Source organism: Ovis aries, chromosome 15, assembly GCF_016772045.2.
Source record: "Ovis aries strain OAR_USU_Benz2616 breed Rambouillet chromosome 15, ARS-UI_Ramb_v3.0, whole genome shotgun sequence".
NCBI classification, from domain to species: domain Eukaryota; kingdom Metazoa; phylum Chordata; class Mammalia; order Artiodactyla; family Bovidae; genus Ovis; species Ovis aries.
The window spans coordinates 73,271,095-73,290,992 of record NC_056068.1 but is presented as its reverse complement, the minus strand read 5'-3'; the positions used below and the strand labels follow the sequence as shown (position 1 = coordinate 73,290,992).

The 19,898-nt window shown below is 54.9% G+C and overlaps 1 protein-coding gene across 1 annotated transcript in view; it reads left to right on the top strand.

Moving 5' to 3' along the window:
- Positions 1-16,183, top strand: part of ALX4 (ALX homeobox 4) — a 51,987-nt gene extending 35,804 nt beyond the window's left edge. Inside the window, exons 3-4 of the mRNA XM_027979052.3 lie at positions 9,143-9,271; positions 11,920-16,183. Coding sequence (XP_027834853.1) covers positions 9,143-9,271; positions 11,920-12,249 — 459 coding nt within the window. The 3' untranslated portion in view covers positions 12,250-16,183. The remainder of the gene's footprint in view (positions 1-9,142; positions 9,272-11,919) is intronic.
- The last annotated feature ends 3,715 nt before the right edge of the window (positions 16,184-19,898 follow it).

Here is a 19,898-nt window from a genome sequence, read left to right as displayed (position 1 = left end):
GCTCAGCTCAGCAGAGCCCAGCACACCCAGCACAGCCCAGCACAGCCCAGCACAAACAAGCAGAGCCTGAACCAACACAGCTCAGCTCAGCAGAGCCCAGCACAGCCCAGCACAAACAAGCAGAGCCTAAACCAACACAGCTCAGCTCAACAGAGCCCAGCACACCCAGCACAGCCCAGCACAGCCCAGCACAGCCCAGCACAAACAAGCAGAGCCTAAACCAACACAGCTCAGCTCAGCAGAGCCCAGCACACCCAACACAGGCCAGCAGAGCCCAATACAAAACAACATAGTCTAAACCAACACAGCTCAGCCCAACACAGCCCAGCACAACCCAGCACAAACAAGCAGAGCCTAAACCAACACAGCTCAGCTCAGCACAGCTCAGCACAGCCCAGCACACCCAACACAGCTCAGTGCAGCCCAACACAACTCAAGCCAACACAGCTCAGCTCAACAGAGCCCAGCACACCCAGCACAGCTCAGCACAGCCCAGCACAGCCCAGCACAAACAAGCAGAGCCTAAACCAACACAGCTCAGCTCAGCAGAGCCCAGCACACCCAGCACAGCCCAGCACAACACAACACAACTCAAGTCAACACAGCTCAGCTTAACAGAGCCCAGCACAGCTCAACACAGGCCAGCAGAGCCCAACACAACACATACAACCCATCATAACCAAAATCAACACATAACTCAACAGATTTCAGTACAATCTAACACAGCTCAACACAGCCCAACACAATATAACCCAAGTCAGCACAGCTCAACTCAACAGAGCCCAGCACACCCAGCACAGCCCAGCACAGCCCAGCACAAACAAGCAGAGCCTAAACCAACACAGCTTAGCTCATCAGAGCCCAGCACACCCAACACAGCTCAGCACAGCCCAGCACAACTCAAGTCAACCCAGCTCAGCTTAACAGAACCCAGCACAGCTCAACACAGGCCAACAGAGCCCAACACAACAAAACATAGTCTAAACCAACACAGCTCAGCCCAACACAACACATACAACCCATCATAACCAAAATCAACACATAACTCAACAGAGTTCAATACGACCCAACACAGCTCAACACAGCCCAACACAATATAACCCAAATCAGCACAGCATAGCTCAGCTCAACACAACACAACTCAAGTCAACCCAGCTCAGCTTAACAGAACCCAGCACAGCTCAACACAGGCCAGCAGAGCCCAACACAACACAACATAATCTAAACCAACACAGCTCAGCCCAACACAACACATACAACCCATCATAACCAAAATCAACACATAAATCAACAGGGTTCAATACAACCCAACACAGCCCAACACAGCTGAACACAACACAACACAACATAACCCAAATCAGTACAGCTCAGCTCAACAGAACCCAACACAGCTCAACACAGCCCAACACAACCAACATAACCCAAACTAACAGCTCAACCCAACACAGCCCAGCACAGCCCAGCACAAAAAAAACATAGCCTAAATTAACACAGCTCAGCTCAACACAACACAAGTCAACACAATACAACTCAAGTCAACACAGCTCAGCGTAACAGAACCCAGCACAGCTCAACACAGGCCAGCAGTGCCCAACACAACACACTATAGTCTAAACCAACACAGCCCAACACAGCACATACAACCCATCATAACCAAAATCAACACATAACTCAACAGAGTTCAATACGACCCAACACAGCTCAGTTCAGTTCAGTCGCTCAGTCGTGTCCGACTCTTTGCGACCCCATGAATTGCAGCATGCCAGGCCTCTCTGTCCATCACTAACTCTTGGAGTTCACTCAGACTCACGTCCGTCGAGTCAGTGATGCCATCCAGCCATCTCATCCTCTGTCATCCCCTTCTCCTCCTGCCCCCAACCCCTCCCAGCATCAGAGTCTTTTCCAGTGAGTCAACTCTTCGCATGAGGTGGCCAAAGTACTGGAGTTTCAGCTTTAGCATCATTCCTTCCAAAGAAATCCCAGGGCTAATCTCCTTCAGAATGGATTGGTTGGATCTCCTTGCAGTCCAAGGGACTCTCAAGAGTCTTCTCCAGCACCACAGTTGAAAAGCATCAATTCTTCGGCACTCAGCCTTCTTCACAGTCCAACTCACACATCCATACATGACTACTGGAAAAACCATAGCCTTGACACAGCTCAACACAGCCCAACACAACATAACCCAAATCAGCACAGCTCGACTCAACAGAACTGAACACAGTCCAACACAACCAACATAACCCAGACTAACAGCTCAGCCCAACACAACCCACATAACCCAACACAACAAAACCCAGCACAGCTCAACTGAACCCAGCAGAACCCAACCCAGTGCAGCTCAACACAACCAATCACGACCTAAACCAACACAGCTCAACTCAACAGAACTCAGCACAACCCAACACAATTCAGCGCACCACAGTGGAACCCCATACAGCTCAACCCAACCCAACCCGACATAACTCAACCTAACACAACACAAACAAACCAGGTCACCTTCTACCACATTGTCCTATTTTATCTTAGAATTTATGATTGGCTTAAATTATGTCATCTGTTTGTCTCCTCTCACTAGAATATGATGAGGGTAGGCACCGTCTGATTGTTCATCACTATAATTCCCGCCAATTAGAGAAGGCTGAACTAAGATCAGAAAAGGCAAAAAATAAATATACGTGGACCAACTGACCTCCTTTGTCCAGAGAGGTATGTCTCCCCTCCCTGCATGAAATTGTAACAAAGAAAAAAACAGAGAGGATGCAAAGTCCTCTAAGTACCCTAAACATAGATGACAAGATAAAGCTCAAGCTTCAGTGTAACACTAAATGAATGCCATGTTCAGCCTGCCTTCCCAACCCAAACCATGTTGAAATACCAAATCAAGTGTTTGCAGATAACTGTTTTTCCTTCTCTGGTGGGCTATAGAAATCAACAGCTTAAGCGCAAAGAGAAGTCTTTTTAAAAAGCAGCACAGCTCAGCTGGGGTCCTTTTGGTGCCAGAACTGAGAATCCTGTTACTCAGCAGACCCCAAGGGCACCCCTTCTTGCCTTTTTTCACTAAAGAATCGTCTGCAGAGTATTCCTGAAGTGGAGTGAAAGTCGCTCAGTTATGCCTGACTCTTGTGACCCCATGGACTGTAGCCTGCCAGGCTCCTCTGTCCATGGAATTCTCCAGGCAAGAATACTAGAGTGGGTAGCCATTCCCTTCTCCAGTGGATTTTTTCAACCCAGGGATCAAACCCAGGTTTCCTACATTGCAGAAGGATTCTTTACCACCTGTCACCAGGAAAGTAGAGTGTTCGTAAAGTGAAAAAAATCTCTCAGTTGTGTCCGACTCTTTGAGATCCCATGAACTGTAGCCTGCCAGGCTTCTCTGTCTGTGGATTCTTCCAGGCAAGAATACTGGAGTGGGTAGCCAGTTTCCTTCTCCAGGGGATCTTCCTGACCCAGGGATCGAACCCAAGTCTTCCACATTGCAGGCCAAGTTGTTATCATCTGAGCCGCCAGGGAACCCCTACGGTGTCAATAAAAGGCTCATCAGTCTCTGTTTAATGTTTGTATTAATAACATGGTCCAGAAACAAGATCATCTGAAATGGCTGAAGTGTAGGAGACTAGTAGTTGCCAGTGAATACACAGCCATCCAGAAACAGCAGGGGACTCTGAACGGTCAGCTCATCTATTCACAAATTCCCCAAAGCAAGCTTCCCACCTTATTCTTCTCCAGCTCACAGTGAGTGTTTGGGGAAGGAAGACAGGCAGCTGAGGCCTCACTGTGGTTCCAGAAACCTTCTCACACCCACTGTCTCACCTGAGTCATGTGACTTCTGGTGCCCCAGACTCTGGACAGGAACCCCAGCCTCTGGCCTCAGCTCATCCAGTGGATTTGAGAGGAGCATAAGGAGTCAGTGGAGAGAGAGCAGCTGGCTATGGGACGTTCCTGTAGGTGCTGTGTTGATGTGAAGCCAACTGTCCGTTTTCTGTGTGTGGTATACACGTGTACATGTGTGTGCACGTGTGTGTCCCTAACAAATGGACAGGAGTGCCCAGGAGTAGAATTTGCTTAGCATTGTTAGGATGATCCTTCTGGTACAACACACGAAATGACACTGGGTCATTTGACATGTTTCGCATTTTTCAGGCACCACAGTACAGCTTAGATGGAGTGTTCTCTCTACACACACACACACATTTATGCCTACTTCCAAAAAGGAGCTGGGGCAGCTTACACTTAAAATATTTATTTTCATCCTCGAACAATAACAATGTCATGAAATGGGAAGGTAATTATGTCAAAGACCTAGGCTAAGCTAAGGATCATAGATTCCACTGAGTGCAAATTTCGATGCTGAGCTTCCCAGCCGCCAAAGCAAAAAGGGTAACTGTGATGTGCTGCCGGTCTTATCATCTCAAGGGAAGGCCACAGAATTCTAGAAGGCTAGTGCTGGAGAGGACCACCTCATTCTCTCATTTGCTAACAAGGAGGAAGAGACCCAGAGGCAGGAAACCACCACCTGTGACCAGGTGACTCAGGAAAGGTGATGGGGTGGCTGTGCTGAGAACAGAATGAGGGACCCTGCTTCTTTTCCTGTAGTTTGCTTCACCAGGAACACGTGCCTAATTGTTCTGAGACTTTACTTTGTATAAAGGCAGAGTGGGTGGGATTGGCAAGTTCGTCAGACCTCTGGGTTGCGCCTGGCAGTGCCTTGGGGATGGGGGGGATTGGGGATAGAACCCCCTGCTTGCCTCTGATGGGTTTGTTGGGGGCCCGTACTCAGCTGATGGGAAGCCAGGTGCCTGGTGCAGAGTGACAGTGGGGACAGGGATGGCCACCCCCCCATCCCCGAGATGGACCTTTCCTGGGAAGAAACCCGGAGTTTGGAGCTGCTCCAGGGGGCTGCAGGGGCCTCTCTGTGCTGTCTGGGATTCCAATCTATGCAGCTGGTGTCTGAAGACAATAAGACAGAGGCCTCCCCGCCTTGGGCCACCCCGCCCTGGCCCCAGATGGGCTGCGGTTAGCGGGGGCCTCCGCCAAGACGGTTGGTTCCTTGGGGAGAGGCCCGTGCAGAGCGCGTCCAGGCCAGAGTAGGCCAGGAGCGGGGTGGTCCTGGGCTGCTGTGACGCACTGAAGGGAAGGCTGGGGCCTCTGGGTCCCTTCTCCTGCCCAGGGTTGCCCAGTGGAGACAAGCCTAGGGGCTGCAGAGCCTGAGGCCCAGGGCATCTAGGGATGCAGCTGTCAGCGCCCCGGGCTCCAAGGGTTAGAAACGGGAGGATGCTCTGAGCCTCGGGGGCCCATGAATGTGAGCACTGATGGGGCCTGGGAGGATACCCCTGCCACCACCCAAGTTTATGCATGATGAGAGTGAAGACCAGGAGGCTAACGGAGCTTAAGCCTTATCTGGGCAGAAAAGCTCCAGCCTCGTCTGCAGGGTGAGGCCCCAGGGAGGAAGGGGCTGGAGGTGGGAAGTTCTGTTCCCCTCGGCCTGCTCCCCACAGCCGTGCCACCTCCCACGATCTCCGTCTTAACCTGCAAAGAAACCCCTCTGCCTGACCCTCTTCACTCCCTTCCCAAAGGCCGAGCGCTCTCAGCTGCCTCTCCCCCGGCTCATCTGTCTTCCCAGATAACCCAGGTCGCCCCTCTCCCCCGCCTCTGCCCGCCGCCACCCCCCGCCCCCGCCAGCCGGCATTCCATCTCCCCCCACTCTGCTCCTCCCCTCACCCCCAGGCCCCCTTTGCCAGCCCGAACTTGCGTGTGTCACGTCCACCTGCCCCTCTGGACCCCGGGGCCCCCACCGTAGGGCCTGAGTCCACAGAGACTCAAGGGGGAGGCCCCCACCACGGTGGCAACCTCACTTTTTTCTAGGCTTCTCCTCAGCCCCGAAGAAAGCAGTCGTATATCTAGATGCTTCCAGTGGGCTTCTCCCCTCCCCCTGGCCTCCCCCCCTGCCCAGAAAACCCTGGGAGGCTGAGGAAGGAGCGGAAAGACTGAGCTAAGCCTGCAGGAAATTAAACATGAAATGAAAACAAGCGCCTCTGATTCATTCTCTCATCCTGCCCCCAGTCCCCCATTCCAGGCCACTGATAAAGGGGGATCCCATTTCAGCAGCCCGGAGAGGAGACCCGATCCGCCCTTGGCTCCCGGTGGGCGGCCTGGGCCTGGACTCCAGGAGCCCTGGGAGGAAAGGGGGGCCCCCCCCGGGAGGCTCTGGGACAGCGGCTGAGGCCCCAGCCTGGGAGGGGATCAGCTCCGGGGGGGACACAGGAGAGCTGAATCTCCTGCACTAGAGTCAAGATGGGAAACAGTGATGCTGAAAGATACTGGCCGCTTGGGTGTGTGTGTGTGTCTGTGTGTGTGCTGCTTGTGCTTGTATACCGGCTGGGAAGGTGCAGTCTCACCCTCCCTTGGGTGTGTGTGTGTGTGTATGTGATGTGTGTATGTGTTGCACATGTGTGTATGGTGTGTGTGTTGTGTTGTGTATGTGTGCTCTGTGTGTGTGTGTGTGACGCTTGTGCTTGTACACTGGCTGGGAAGGTGCAGTCTCACCCTCCCTTGGGTGTGTGTGTGTGTGCATGTGTTATGCGTGTATGTGATGTGTGTATGTGTTGCACATGTGTGTATGTTGTGTGTGTTGTGTTGTGTATGTGTGCTGTATGTGTGCTCTGTGTGTGTGTGTGTGTGTGTGTGTGTGTGTGACGCTTGTGCTTGTATACTGGCTGGGAAGGTGCAGTCTCACCCTCCCTTGGGGCTGTTTGGGTGTGTGTTTGTGTGCTGTGTGTGTGCTGTGTGTGTGTTGTATGTGTTGTGTATGTGTGCTGTTCGTGTGTTATGTGTATGTGTGGTGTGTGTTATGTGTATGTGTGGTATGTGTTGTGTGTATGTATGATGTGTGTATGTGTGTGTGTGTTGTGTGTGTGTGCTGTATGTCTGTGTGTGTGTGTGATGCTTGTATACTGGCTGGGAAGGTGCAGTCTCACCTTCCTTTGGGTGTGTGTGTGTGTGTGGTATGTATGTGTGTGTATTGTGTGTGTATATTGTGTGTGTGCTGTGTTGTGTGTGTGTTGTGTTGTGTATGTGTGCTGTGTGTGTTATGTGTATGTGTGGTGTGTGTTATGTGTATGTATGGTGTGTGTGTATGATGTGTGTGTTATGTGTATGTGTGTTGTGTGTGTGTTGTGTGTGTGCTGTATGTCTGTGTGTGTGTGATGCTTGTACTTGTATACTGGCTGGGAAGGTGCAGTCTCACCCTCCTTTGGGTGTGTGTATGTGTGTTGTGTGTATGTGTGATGTGTGTGTGTGTTGTGTGTATGTGTGGTGTGTGTGTGTGTTGTGTGTGTGTGTGATGCTTGTATACTGGCTGGGAAGGTGCGGTCTCACCCTTCCTTCCCACACTAACAAGAGCCACACCTACTCCTCATTTTTTTACTTACTTCTGGAAAAAGACAGCGGGAAGGGAGCTATAAATAAACCAGGATGAAGTCCTCTGAAAACTCCATGACAGCACTTGCCCTCCAGCTCGCCTACGGCCCTTGGAGGCACAGCCCCCGGGAAGCCGGCAGCACAGATGCTGGCCCAGTTTCCAGATGCACAAGCTGAGGCCCGTGTAAACGCGTGGCAGTCCAGCGGGTGCCGGTGGGCCTAGAAGCCTCTGTGCTGCCCCGTGGGGGGCGGGCCAAGCCCTCCAGCCCGGCTCCGCCTCCCTCCTCCCAGGAAGCTCCGTGCCCTGGGGTGCCAGGGGTGTGCCCTGGTGCCAGGGGTGTGTCCTGCACCAGAGTCAGAGTGCAACGAGCTGCCAGGAGTCTCCCTCTGAGGAGCTCTGGAGCTTGCCTGTGAGCCAGCCTGAAGCCAAGCCTGCTCACGCCCTCTCTCCCATCCTCCCTGGTCCCCGTCACCCTCTGCCCAGACCCCAAGTCACCTGCAGGGGTGGCAGACCCCAAGGCCAGCTCTTGCCCAAGAGCCTTGGAAAAGTTCTCAGCCTGCAAGAAGCACTCCTGCAAAGGAAGCTTCCACTAAGCCCAATAGCTTTTGTTTGAAGGTTCTCAATTTTTTTCCTAAGTATGATAAACAAGACCCCGGCTCATACACCTGACTCAGAGACCGCACTCCCCCAGAGGTCCCCTGGTCAAGCCCATTCGCCACCCCCGTGCTGAGTGACAGCTGGGCCTCCTCTCCTCCCCGGCATCAGGCTGCTCTTGGGGCCCGAGATTGCAGCAGCTTCCTCTCTTGACACCAAGGTGACCCTCCCACCTGGCATTCGAGGACCACTACCATCTGACTCCGCGATCCTTCCCCTCCCATCTCTCTCCCAGCTGGTGGCATGGCTGGGCCATTTCTAAACTCAGCCTGGACTTCTGTCCTTCCAGCCCCCACCTTCCCTCCACAAAGCTGTCCCTGACTGTCCTCCGACAGCCCATCTAAAGCCCTGTCTCCCAGAGAAGCTGTAACCCAGGGGGTCCAGACTCTGCACAAAAGGCTGCATGGGGGGATTCAGGAAGTGGAAAACAATGGAAAAACCACACGTGTGTGATCCTCTGTGCTTCCTTAGTCTCTCAGTCTTGTCCGACTCTCTGTGACCCTGTGGACTTAGCCTGCCAGGCTCTTCTGTCCATGGGATTCTCCAGGCAAGAATATTGGAGTGGGTTGCCATGCCCTCCTCCAGGAGCTCTTCCTGGGCCAGGGATTGAACTGGCGTCTTATATCTCCTGCATTGGCGGGTGGGTTCTTTACCACTTCGCCACCCAGAATGATTCTCTGGTGAAGCCTTCAAGGCTGTCATCAGATTCTGCCCAGTAGCCTGTGGCCCCGGAGGACTGGGCCGCCCCATGTCAGGGCTGGTTAGTTGACTGCTGAGGTGACTGGTGACGTGTTCTGTGTGTGTGACACTTGCCTGCTCTGGGTTCTGAAGCTCAGAAAATGAACCTTTTGGCCTGACGTCACGCCTACGACTGGGGTGTAAACTGCCTTCCTGGCTCTCAGCGTCGATCCTTCCAGATGGTCAGCTCTTGAGCACAGAGACCAAGGCAGATGTGTTATCTGTGACCTTATAACTACAGCCGGAGGGGCTTGAGGGCAAGGCTGGTGCTGCCCCGAACACGGGGGCCGCGGCTCCGGGCCTGACCCCGGCGACAACTGCTCTGTCCTGCAGGTCTGGTTCCAGAACCGGAGGGCCAAGTGGAGGAAGAGGGAACGCTTCGGGCAAATGCAGCAGGTTCGGAGCCACTTCTCCACGGCCTATGAGCTGCCCCTCCTCACCCGAGCGGAGAACTACGCCCAGGTGAGTCCCTGCCCGCAGCTGCTTGCTCTGGGGCCCTGAGGAGGAGCACCTTCCCCGGAGAGAGAGCTCGGGGCTCCGAGTCCCCGCTTCAGGTTCCAGGAGCGCACTGTGTCTCCAGGATGTGGGAGGCCCAGAATTCTCTCTGCCCCCCATAAGCGTTGACCCAGCCTTGGCTGGACTTTAGGGAAGGGGAGACTAGGGGAGGAGCTTGAGAATGACTTTTCCTTCGGCCCTTTGGTGACGGGCATCGGAACTGAGGAATGCTGAAGGCCAGGGGCCCTCCAGGCCACCGGGAGCCGCCCAGAGTGTTTCCTAGGAGAAGGGGGTCCTGATGTTGGAGGATGTGAGTGAGGCAAGGCTGGAATGAACGTGGGATTCTGAGACCCAGGATTTAGGCTGTCATCCCAGCTCCAGAGCTTTCTCCTTTCAGGCAAGTCACACGTCTGAGCCTCAAGTTTCTTCACCTAGGAATTGGGTATTTTCAAAGCACCTGCCTCAGGACCTCCCTGGCCAGTGGTTAAGACTCCGTGCTTCCACGGCCGGGGGACCTCAGGTTCAACCCCTAGTTGGGGAACTAAGATCCCACATCCCACACCATGTGGCCAAAAAAAAAAAAAAAAAGCACCTGCCTAAACTCTTTCACAAGGTTGTTGGAAGGTCTACGTTAGATAGTGCAAAAGTGCTTTGTGAATTACATGGTTTTAGGAAGGTTGCCTTGTATGGCCGCGGCTCTCCCAGGCGTCTGGCCCATCTCTTCCCATCCCTTCCAGAGCATCTTCTTCCACGGCTGTCTGTCAGTCCCTCTTCCTGGTGGCACTTGGGTCCTCAGTGGAATGTCAAGGGATGGGAAGCGATGTGGGTGAAGTCAGGTAGTGGGACCCTTGGAGAGGTGCGTCTGGGGCTGAGTGCCGTCCTGACGCCCCTCAACCTGCCCTGCAGAGGCGGCTGCTTCCTCCCTCTCAGGCCTCCTTGTGCTGTGGCCTCCGCCTTCTGCTCCAAGCCTGGGCCCGCCCAGCAGCAAGCCAGGCCACAGGCTTTCCTAGGCCTCCCTTTCCTCACTCTCCTGGAGCCGAGATAGCCCATGGTCCCTGGGTACCCAACGGGACCCGTGCTGCCGCTGCCACTCCGGGGATTCACATGGCAGGGGCAGGGGCAGGGGCAGGCCCAGGGGTGAGGCTGGGGAATGTGGGGGGGGGGTCTCCTGCACACACACCACCTGCATCAGCTCCCACCCCACCCGTATCTTCCTCTCCTCTCTCTGTCCTCCCAGCCAGCCTCCCTCTGTCCCTGGGAGGATGGACCTGCAGCCCGGACTCCCTGGCCTTGACCTCTGCTGCCCGAGCTCACACGCCAGAGGGGCTCATGCTCATTCTTCTCACGCAGCACCACACACGACATCCCCCAGGCCTCTCGAGAGAGGGGGTCCCCATCACCCGAACCTGCAAGCAGTTCTTGTCGCTGCAGTCCCCATGGCATCTGGGGGCATAACCCCCTAGTCACTCCTGTTATTACAAACTTCTCTGAATGTACTCCAAACACTGGGGGGTGCGGGCAGGGGGCAGGCTGGCAGAAGCTGCTCCAGGACCACTGAGAAGCCCTTTCACGTGGCTGAGAGGTGCACCATCTCCTCACAGCCCATCCTGTCCACCAACCCCCGCCCCTGCCCCCGATCACACAGGAGAGATGCATTTCTGGCTGAGTCCCCAGCTCTGCCTCCCCATAAATGCTGGGGGAAAGTGGGGTCTAGAGCTGGAAGCTGGGGAGGGGGAAAGGATTTTAGCTGCGCAGATAGAAGACAAAGTGTCCAGTTCAACCCCTCACCCGCTGCCCAAGCACCTTCCACCTTTTCCGCCTGTCTCTGCCCCAGCCTGGAGCCTGTGGGCATCCCGCCTGGCTCTATCCGTCCACTTACCACCTCCCGAGGCAGCCCTTTCGGACCCTGAGTTACTTCTGAAGCCTCAAGGGCATCGGCCCCTAGGACCTCCACTACTGACCTTGGCTTCTGAGAGAATTGAGGCCCCCGGACCGTCCACTCTCAGAGTGGACAGCTTCGGAGCCCACATTGCCAATGCCAGAGCTCTCTGAGCTCGTGTCCCCTCCCATTGATCAAGTCACAAGGGTGCACCAGGCCTTGGGAGGAGCCGGAGCGGAGTAAGGCCCAGGTGCTGACCCTAAATCGGTCCATGGATGGAGAGACAGAGTATGCCTCTGCGTCTAAAATCCGGGGCTGCTGGGAATTCCCTGGTGGTCCAATGACTAGGACTCTGACTCCAGGGGGCACAGGTTCGATCCCTGGTCAGGGAACTAAGATCCTGCAAGTGGTGTGGTCAAATAAGTAAACAAAATCAGGGGCTGCCCCAGGACAACCCTTTCACTGGACTCTTGATGGAATTCAGAGTTCAGGCCTTAAAATGGAGTTTCTGTCTGCTGCTCTCTTGGACCTGGGAACGGAGGAACCAGAGCATAAAACCCCAAGGGTCCTAGGGGGCTGGATGGCCAGGCAGGTTTGGAGAGCCTCCCAGGTAAACACTAAGGAATGGTTTTATCATCAGGATGTGTTCGTAAGTGAAGAGGGTTCCCCCGTGAGGGACAGGAAAGCACCCCCATGTCCCGCCAGCCTGTGATGCATCTCCCTCCCCTCTCCCCAGATTCAGAACCCGTCCTGGATCGGCAACAATGGGGCCGCCTCGCCCGTGCCGGCCTGTGTGGTGCCCTGTGACCCGGTGCCCGCCTGCATGTCCCCTCACGCCCACCCCCCCGGCTCTGGGGCCAGCGGCGTCACCGACTTCCTGAGCGTCTCTGGGGCTGGCAGCCACGTGGGCCAGACGCACATGGGCAGCCTGTTTGGAGCCGCGGGCCTCAGCCCAGGCCTCAATGGCTATGAGCTCAACGGGGAGCCGGACCGCAAGACTTCAAGCATTGCGGCCCTCCGCATGAAGGCCAAGGAGCACAGCGCGGCCATCTCCTGGGCCACATGACAGGGCCACCCCGCCCCATCCCTGCGCCCTCCCCTGCCCTGGGGCACTGGCCACACCCATGCTCCCCAGGCCCCCAGCGCCCCACTCGACTCCCCTCTTAGGCACCTGGCCTGGGCCCAGGGGCCTGACCCTCAGCACTTTCAGCCGCCCCAAGTCTGAGGCCCCTGGGGAACGCGGGGAGGGAAGGGGGCAGCGGGCACCAAGGCCGGGCCCCTCTCCTGGCCAGAGGCAGTGGAGGCAGCCAGGTGGCACGAGTTCTGCAGCTTTGCATCCATTATAAGCTGAAGACCCTTTCTCCCCACTCCTGCTCCTCCGCCCTGCCCGGTTTGACCATTGAGTCGAGGCTAGATTCCCACCTGGACCAGCTGTGGCTATAGTACCGTCAACGTCCGTCCTTCCCTCTGCTGTGTGGTCCCCGATCACCAGCCCGGTGACCGTGTCTGGAGAACAGATGCCCTGCCCAGTCAGCCTCTGCCATCCCATCTCCTGTGCTCTCCCTCAAAGCCTGCGGACTCCAACCTCCTAGACCCAAGGCACCCGCCTCGCTTTTACCCTGGGTGCGAGGAGCCCCCATCCTGCTGTCTGTCCCCCGTGCTGGATGCACCCGGAGGGACTGGGCAGAGAGAGAGAGGAGCTGAAGCCAAAGGAGCCCACCGTCACCCAGCCATGCTGGCCCCTTCGGACCCCAAGGCTCCGGATCTGGGTGAACAGTGCAGGGAAGGAGGCCCGCTGCCCGCGGCCCCCACGGTGCTGGAAGCAAGCTTCTAGGAGCTGGGAGGGCTGCAGGGAGGCGTCCTGGGAAGGCAGGGGCTCATGCACACACATCGGCTGCCTTGACGCCCCGCCTCAGGCAGGATGATGGTGGCAGGGGGCAGGTCTGGGTAGCTTTGTTCCTCATCCAGTCTGGCCCCTCCAGGGGGAATCTGAAGATCCTGGTCACTCGCTGGGGCTGCTGGGCCAGTGTCCTGGTGCGGAAGGACTCGCATCTTGACACAGCCTCTAGGGCCTGGGGGCATGGCACCAGAGGGTCCAGAGCAGGCTGTGGGGTCTGGCAGATGAGGGCACACTTGCCCGGCCTCAGACGGCCTTCCCGATTAGTGGCCTCCAGTGCCACCCCCGCCCAGAGCCTTCCTCGCAGTCCTCTGGGCATAGGGTAGAGAGTGCCTGCCCTGGCAATTCTGCCCTGGGGCACGGGCGACCCCAGCCCCTTGTTCTGGCTTCCGGAGGGCTCATGTGGGGCTGAGCTCCTTGGGGTCACTTGCTCTGTTCTGGACACAGTGCTTTCTGGAAGCCAGTCTCCCTGCCTGCAGGAAGAGGCCTCCTTCTCAGAGGGGGGGCTCCATTTCCGCCTGACATGCAGCCTGCAGCTTGAGTTTCAGCTCCAGGTCAGCTAAGCTTGGGGCATGGGGTACCCATCCTCCAGGGAGGCCTTTTGAGCGCTGGGAGGTCCCCTTGCAGGTATCCCCGAGGGGAAGGGCCTGCTTTTTCTCCCTTCTACCCCAGTCCTGTCAGTGAGGAGAGCTAGGTCTACCAGGCCCAGGGGCCCGGACTCAGCACAGCCTCTTGGGTGGGTAGGGAGGGGTGAGACCCTCCCCCTTTGAGCTGCTTAGGTTTTTGGGGATGTGGCCGTCTCCAGCTGTGTCTCAAGTCCTCTTGTGCTCTGGAAACAGGACTATGGAAGGAGCTGGCCTCGACCCTCCCCCTAGTAAGAGTCAGACTTCTTTGGGAATCGTAGCTCTAAAGTTGATCTTCTCGAAGTGAAAAGCATCTTGGACATTGAATTAAATGTTCTTGGAGGCTTAGCTTTAAGTGTTTTCTATGTTTGAGGATCTGGGAATAACTCTTAGGAAGACTTTTTTAGTTCTAAGCTTGGCTGAAACAACTCAAGACTCCCAAAATCTAGGAAAAGGAAGGAAGAAATGGCTTCAGGTTGGAGACAATCCCCCCTGTTCCTCCTTAAATGCCATCATGGCTGGAAAGACCTGGGACATATGTTCTGACCTGGGAGATATGTTCTCACCTGGGTGAGAATCAGACAGAGAGAGAGAACCAGGATAGACACTGAGGGGGAGGGAAGGGAGAGACACGGATCTTAAGTGGAACCTTCTGGAAGGGACCTCTGGTGATCAGTTCCGCTGTGTGTCTGCTTTCCACCTGGGCCAGACCTCAGTCAGGCAAATTCCATCCCTAGGCTTGAGAAGAAAAATCTTCCAATAGAAGAAGGCTCTTTGGCACTGACCGCCTGTCCCACCAATGCAGCTAAGTATTTAGGACTAAAACGTCAGCATGAAACACCTCTGCATCTCCCCACGGGCAGCTGCCCACCCCTAGGCCTGCCCTTTCCCTGTTCTAGCCCCTAGGGCTTGCCTGACACTCTAACAATCACAGACTCACCAAGCAGGAAGAGATCAGAAACCTAGCCTGCCCAATCCCTTCACAACAGAGATGACCCCAGTCCCCAGTGGGGAAGGTGATCATTCTGAGCCACGTTTCACTTGAGGCAGAGCTAAGAGAGGGGTTCTGATGATCGATGCTGTGTGGAGCTCCCCAGGGTTGGGGGCTGGGCCCAGGCCTTCTGCGTTCTCAGCTGCTGGGGTGGGAGGTACCCTGCAGCCTCTCCTGTGATGGCTGAAGCAAGCTTGGGTGTGACTCGGCTGGCGGCATCCTCAGGAGCACGGTCTGGTGAAGCCAGGTGCAGGGGAGAGTGGATGGCTCCGGGGGTCACTGTTAAGCCAATAAATAAGCTAAAAGAGGTGGGGTTTCCTTTGCCTTTTGCCTAAAATCTCAACAGAGATGGCCACACAAAACCGGAAATAATGGGTGGCTGGCAGGCCCCCTGGGCAGCCTCCTCATGCTGCCAGCCCCCTGAATCCTGCTGGGAACCAGACTCGGCGGCCAAGGCTTGACACTAAGGTGCTGCTACCATCCTCAGATGCCGTCGCTGCTCCCAGGGCAGCGTGGGGAGAGAGGGCTCCAGGGACTCATGGAGAGGCTTGTCCCTGAGTCTTCGACGGCACTTGGAGGACACGGGCTTTGGAACTTTCCTTGAATTCTTTCCACTATACTTGATTCTTGTCTTTCACCGCCACGCCCCCAGGGTGGGGAAGCACGGCGGCCAGGTTGGTTCAAAGACACTGCCGGGGACTGGCGGTAACAAGCGTGAGGTGGGTCCCCAGTACACGAGGCCGTGGCCACATCGGGCCCAGCGCCAGTGTCCCCTCTGCCCTCTTCCAGCTGGGTCGACGAGAGGAGCTCCTCCATGCAAAAGACCACGAATCCTGCTTTTGCGGCTTTTCTCCCCCTGGGCTGGACAATTCTGGGGCTTCCAATCCGCTTGACGGCCTGGCGAGTGCCAAAGCCAACAACAGGCCTGGCGGGGAGTGAGGATGGCTGGGCAAACAGGCCCCCAGGATAATGATCCATGACCACAAAAGAGAAAACTGGGAAGATAAGGAAAACTCAGCTCCTCAAATTCCCGGGGAACCCATGTGACGTCTGTAAAGATGCTAGGGGGAGGAAAGGTGTTCCGGTCAACCAGAGAGTAACCTACCCTGCCCTGTCCCTTCTTCCCCTTCACTTACACAGATAGAGCTAGGCCTTTATACTACTGATTCTGAAGGACAGTTTTCAATGTCTAATAGTCTGTTTGGTGTGCAGTGGGTTGAAAAGAGAGCTGAGTGCTGGAAGGAACATGAACCTCAATCAATAATGACTGTTCTCCTTGTAAGATATTGTAACCCTGTATAAATGCAACTTTTCCTTTAGCTTAATGGCCTGGGGTGGAATATTAAAAATATATATGAAAAAGACATTAAAAATTCAGAAAAAAAATGTATAAAAAAAAGGAGGTCGGTTCCATAAAGTTTTACTGCCTATACCACCATGTAACTACATTATAGCAAAATATTAAAAAAAAAAGTTCTTGCCTTTTAAAGTAAGTTATTGCACTTACATCTTTGGGGGGAGGGGAGGACTGTTGGAGTGTTGACGAGTAGGGGGCGCCGGGGTCCAGGCGAGGGGCCACGTGGAGCGTGGGTGCCGCTGCGCGTTCACAGAGCGCCCTTGGCTGGGCACGGCCCACACTGTCCGCTTGGCTGTTGTTTGCAATAAACTCCTTCTCCTTCCTCCCCTCAACTGGAACCTGTCTGTTTTGTTCCTAACTTGTGACAGATGAAATGTGATCAGAGGGGCCTCTGAAATCTCACGTTAATTGAAGTCGGCAAAAAATACTAACAGTGCCCTTTTGAACTGCTGACACAGTACAGAATGGATTACCAGGGCTAGATTAACAACAGGTGGCCGGCCAGGGCTCCTGCACAAAGAGGGGTGCATGGCTCGCGAGGGGCTGGAGCACCCCCCCAGCTAATCATCCCAGAGGACCTGCCTCCACGGCAGACAAGCAGCGGAGGGAAATCAGGGGCCGCCCCTGCGTCTCCAGTGCGCTCATCACGGCCCCTCGATATCACTGGTGCCATCTGGGTTTCCAGGGTCTGTTCTCTGAAAGCGAGGGGCCAGCCAGGGCATGGAGGTCAGGGTGGGGAGACCCGGCTGCTTGGGAAAAGTGGTGCAGGACAGACTTCCAGGAGAGGCAGGTCTCTGTCCCAGCTCTAATGCTTAGTGGCTGAGAGAACTTGCAGGAGGTAAGGCCTGGGGGTTTTTTAAAGCAAAGCAAAGCAAAGCACTAATATACAAATTATAAAGCCAAGCTGGAGGCCGAGATTTTGCTATGCCGTAGGTGCTTCCTTGCTTTCCAGCCTAAAGGTGACTCAAGCAGTTAGTCTCCCAGGGACCCCTCTGTATGCTGAAGGGGAGGCATCCTTGTTTGCCTGACCCTCAGCTCTCACATCTGAAGGAGGGGAAGAAGCCGGTCTCTGCCCAGTTTACCAGTTCGTGGGGAGGTTTGTGGGGCAATGGCCCATGCCTGGGCTTTGTAAGCTGGTGTGGCAATAGGACATGAAGGGCTGTGATTATTCCTGGAGAAAGACATCACCCTCCGGCTACCAGCTCTGAGCCTGACATGACACTCCTTTTCATCTTCTCTTTCTGACTATGTAAATGCTGCTTTCCAGGAGCCACATCTCAGATTTGGTACCCTTAGGGGAAGCACTCTGACTGAAACCACCCATCCTGGCTAGGAATCATAGTAACCATCTGCGTGAGTTACTTTACGACAGGAGGTCCTAGTAAGGAACATGGAACTAACAAGCCACTACCAACTGCAAGAGGTCTGGAAATGTCAAAAGGAGCTGCCAGCTGTCCTGCCACCGCCCAGAATCCTTATCACTGGCATCCAGCTTGGCTGAGCAGTGCACGCGCTGCCAGGAAGGACTTGAGTCAGAACGATTGGCCAAAGACAACCTGGAAGCAAACCCCATCACCATAAAACCCGAGCCTGCGAGCCGCCTGGCAGAGCAGTTCTCCTGGGCTCCCTTCCCCTGCTGCTCTCCGCCCGGGTGCCCTGTCCCAATAAAGTCTCTTGCTTTGGCAGCATGTGTGTCTCCTTGGACAATTCATTTCCGAGTATTAGACAAGAGCCCACCCTCGGGCCCTGGAAGGGGTCCCCTTTTCTGCAACCGTACCTCTAGGGTAAGTTTTCATTCACTATAGACCCAGATGGCTTTAGGTTGACTTGAACTAGGAACTTGTTTTTAAAAATGACCCTTGCCATCTGACAGGGTCATGGCAGCTCTTGGACTCTCCACACCAAGTCGCTGCCAAGTCCCAAGGTGGGAATGGAAGCCGAGGGAGAAATTTCTTGTGCATGGGAAGCCGCCTGCCTGAAGTCCTTGCTTAGCAACCCCAACAGTATCTGGAGTCCAGATGAGTGCTCCCACCAAAGGCAGGATGGCTGCTGGGTCATCTGGTCCTCCCTGGGGACTCAAGTAACCCATTCCTGGGATTTGTGCCTCTCAGGAGCATCGCTGGGGAGGACACTCCCCTGTCAGCAGCCCTTCCCTGTCTGACTGCCAGGACCACTCATTGCTCCCCCAAACCATCTGGGGCCTTTCACTTGGCCACAGTGGTAGGCTTGCCATCTGTTTCCTTAGGATGCCTGCGCCCTGTCCCCAGCGCACTCTTCCAGGAAGATTCCTGGTAATCCTCCCTGGCTTCCTCCTAATAAGGACGTCCTATGCGAAGTTCTTCCTTGACTCTGTGCCCCATCCCAGCTTCCACCCCCAGGCCAGTGGCTGCGGCTCCATGCTCCCACAGGACTGTTTATAATAGTATCTTAGCATATGAGACCATGTGAGTTACCTATGTATCTGTCTGACTGCCCCAGCTGCCTTCCAAGTGCCAAGAAAAGACAGGCCAATTCTGTTTGTGAATGAATCCTTCAGAAAATTAGTACACTGAGTTAACTGCAATTCACTGGGAGAATGAATGGGAAGGTAGGAATGACGAGAGGCTCTGTTTTTGGTTCAGGATGGGAAGAGGAGGGCCAGAGATGAGCCTGGTGGGAACTCACAGCCTCCGCTTGTCTGTGGACTCTGTCCATCCTCTTCCTCCAGGGGTCATATGCATCCCCGATGAGCCAAGGTCAGGACAGGAAGCCTGACCTCTTTAGTGTTCTTGGGGTTTGGGTGGCATGAGGCCAGCTCCTCGAGATGGCTAGGTGTTGTAATCTGAGAGTGCTCATCTCAGAGGTTTTCCGTTTATCCTTGGGCTCAAAGCCTGCTTTTCCCCATGTCATCCCTCGACAATCCTCATGCTCTAAACCTTCCTTCCCCACCTCCACTCTGCCTCAACCACCAGTGAATCTTTCTCACCAATCTCATTGTCCCAGGTCTTGCTACAAGAACAATTGCCAACCTCAGGGCGCCACAGGCAGGCTGGTCTGTGATTCAGCAGAAATCCTTGATTCGGCTGGTGGGGGGTGATGCAATAGTGGTGGTCTTTCTCCACACACACACAGGCCCAGACTTGCACGCTCAGCTGCTCGGGAACAATAGGCCCTCCACAAACAGCCCGCCCCTTAAAACGGGGCTCAGAAGTGAGAAGACGCATGCCAGCTCCAAAGACAATGGGGTGTGAGAGTTGACATTTTCCCAGGAATTCTGTGATTCCAAACAGATTTTCTTTTTTTAGCTCAACACAGACCAACAGCCTTGAGGAAGGGCAAACTTCCGAGAGGAGCTTCGGTTCATGGCCATGTGCATACCATGTGTGAAGGTGCTGCCTTAAGTGTTCATTGGGAGTGAACCCACTGTGGGGCCCACACGAGGTGCCCCCCAGAGCCCTGGCCAGGATGCGGTTCAGACAGCCCAGGGGCTACAGCGTTCCTGCCACACCTTCCAAGGTTTCCCTTTTGGTTGCACCATAAGCCCCTTGCCCATCCCTTCTTTGTCCTCTACCCAAGGTGGGTCTGTCATGCTTAGGCTCTGCGGGAAAAGGAGGAGCTCCTTGTTCCTATGACATTAAGGCCAAGCTGCACTATGGAGAGAGAAGAAAAATAAATGTGTGTGTGTGTGTGTTATAGGAAGTGAGACGAATGGTTATGAAATCCAAACGAGTAATACTTGGAAATAATTAAGAGCTGTAGAGACAGGAGGAATTACACACTCTGACGGTTGGGAAGGGCCAGCAGGGTTGACTTCTATCCAGACGGCTAAGAGAAGGAAGCCAGAGATTGGGGTACTGTTTCACAAAAT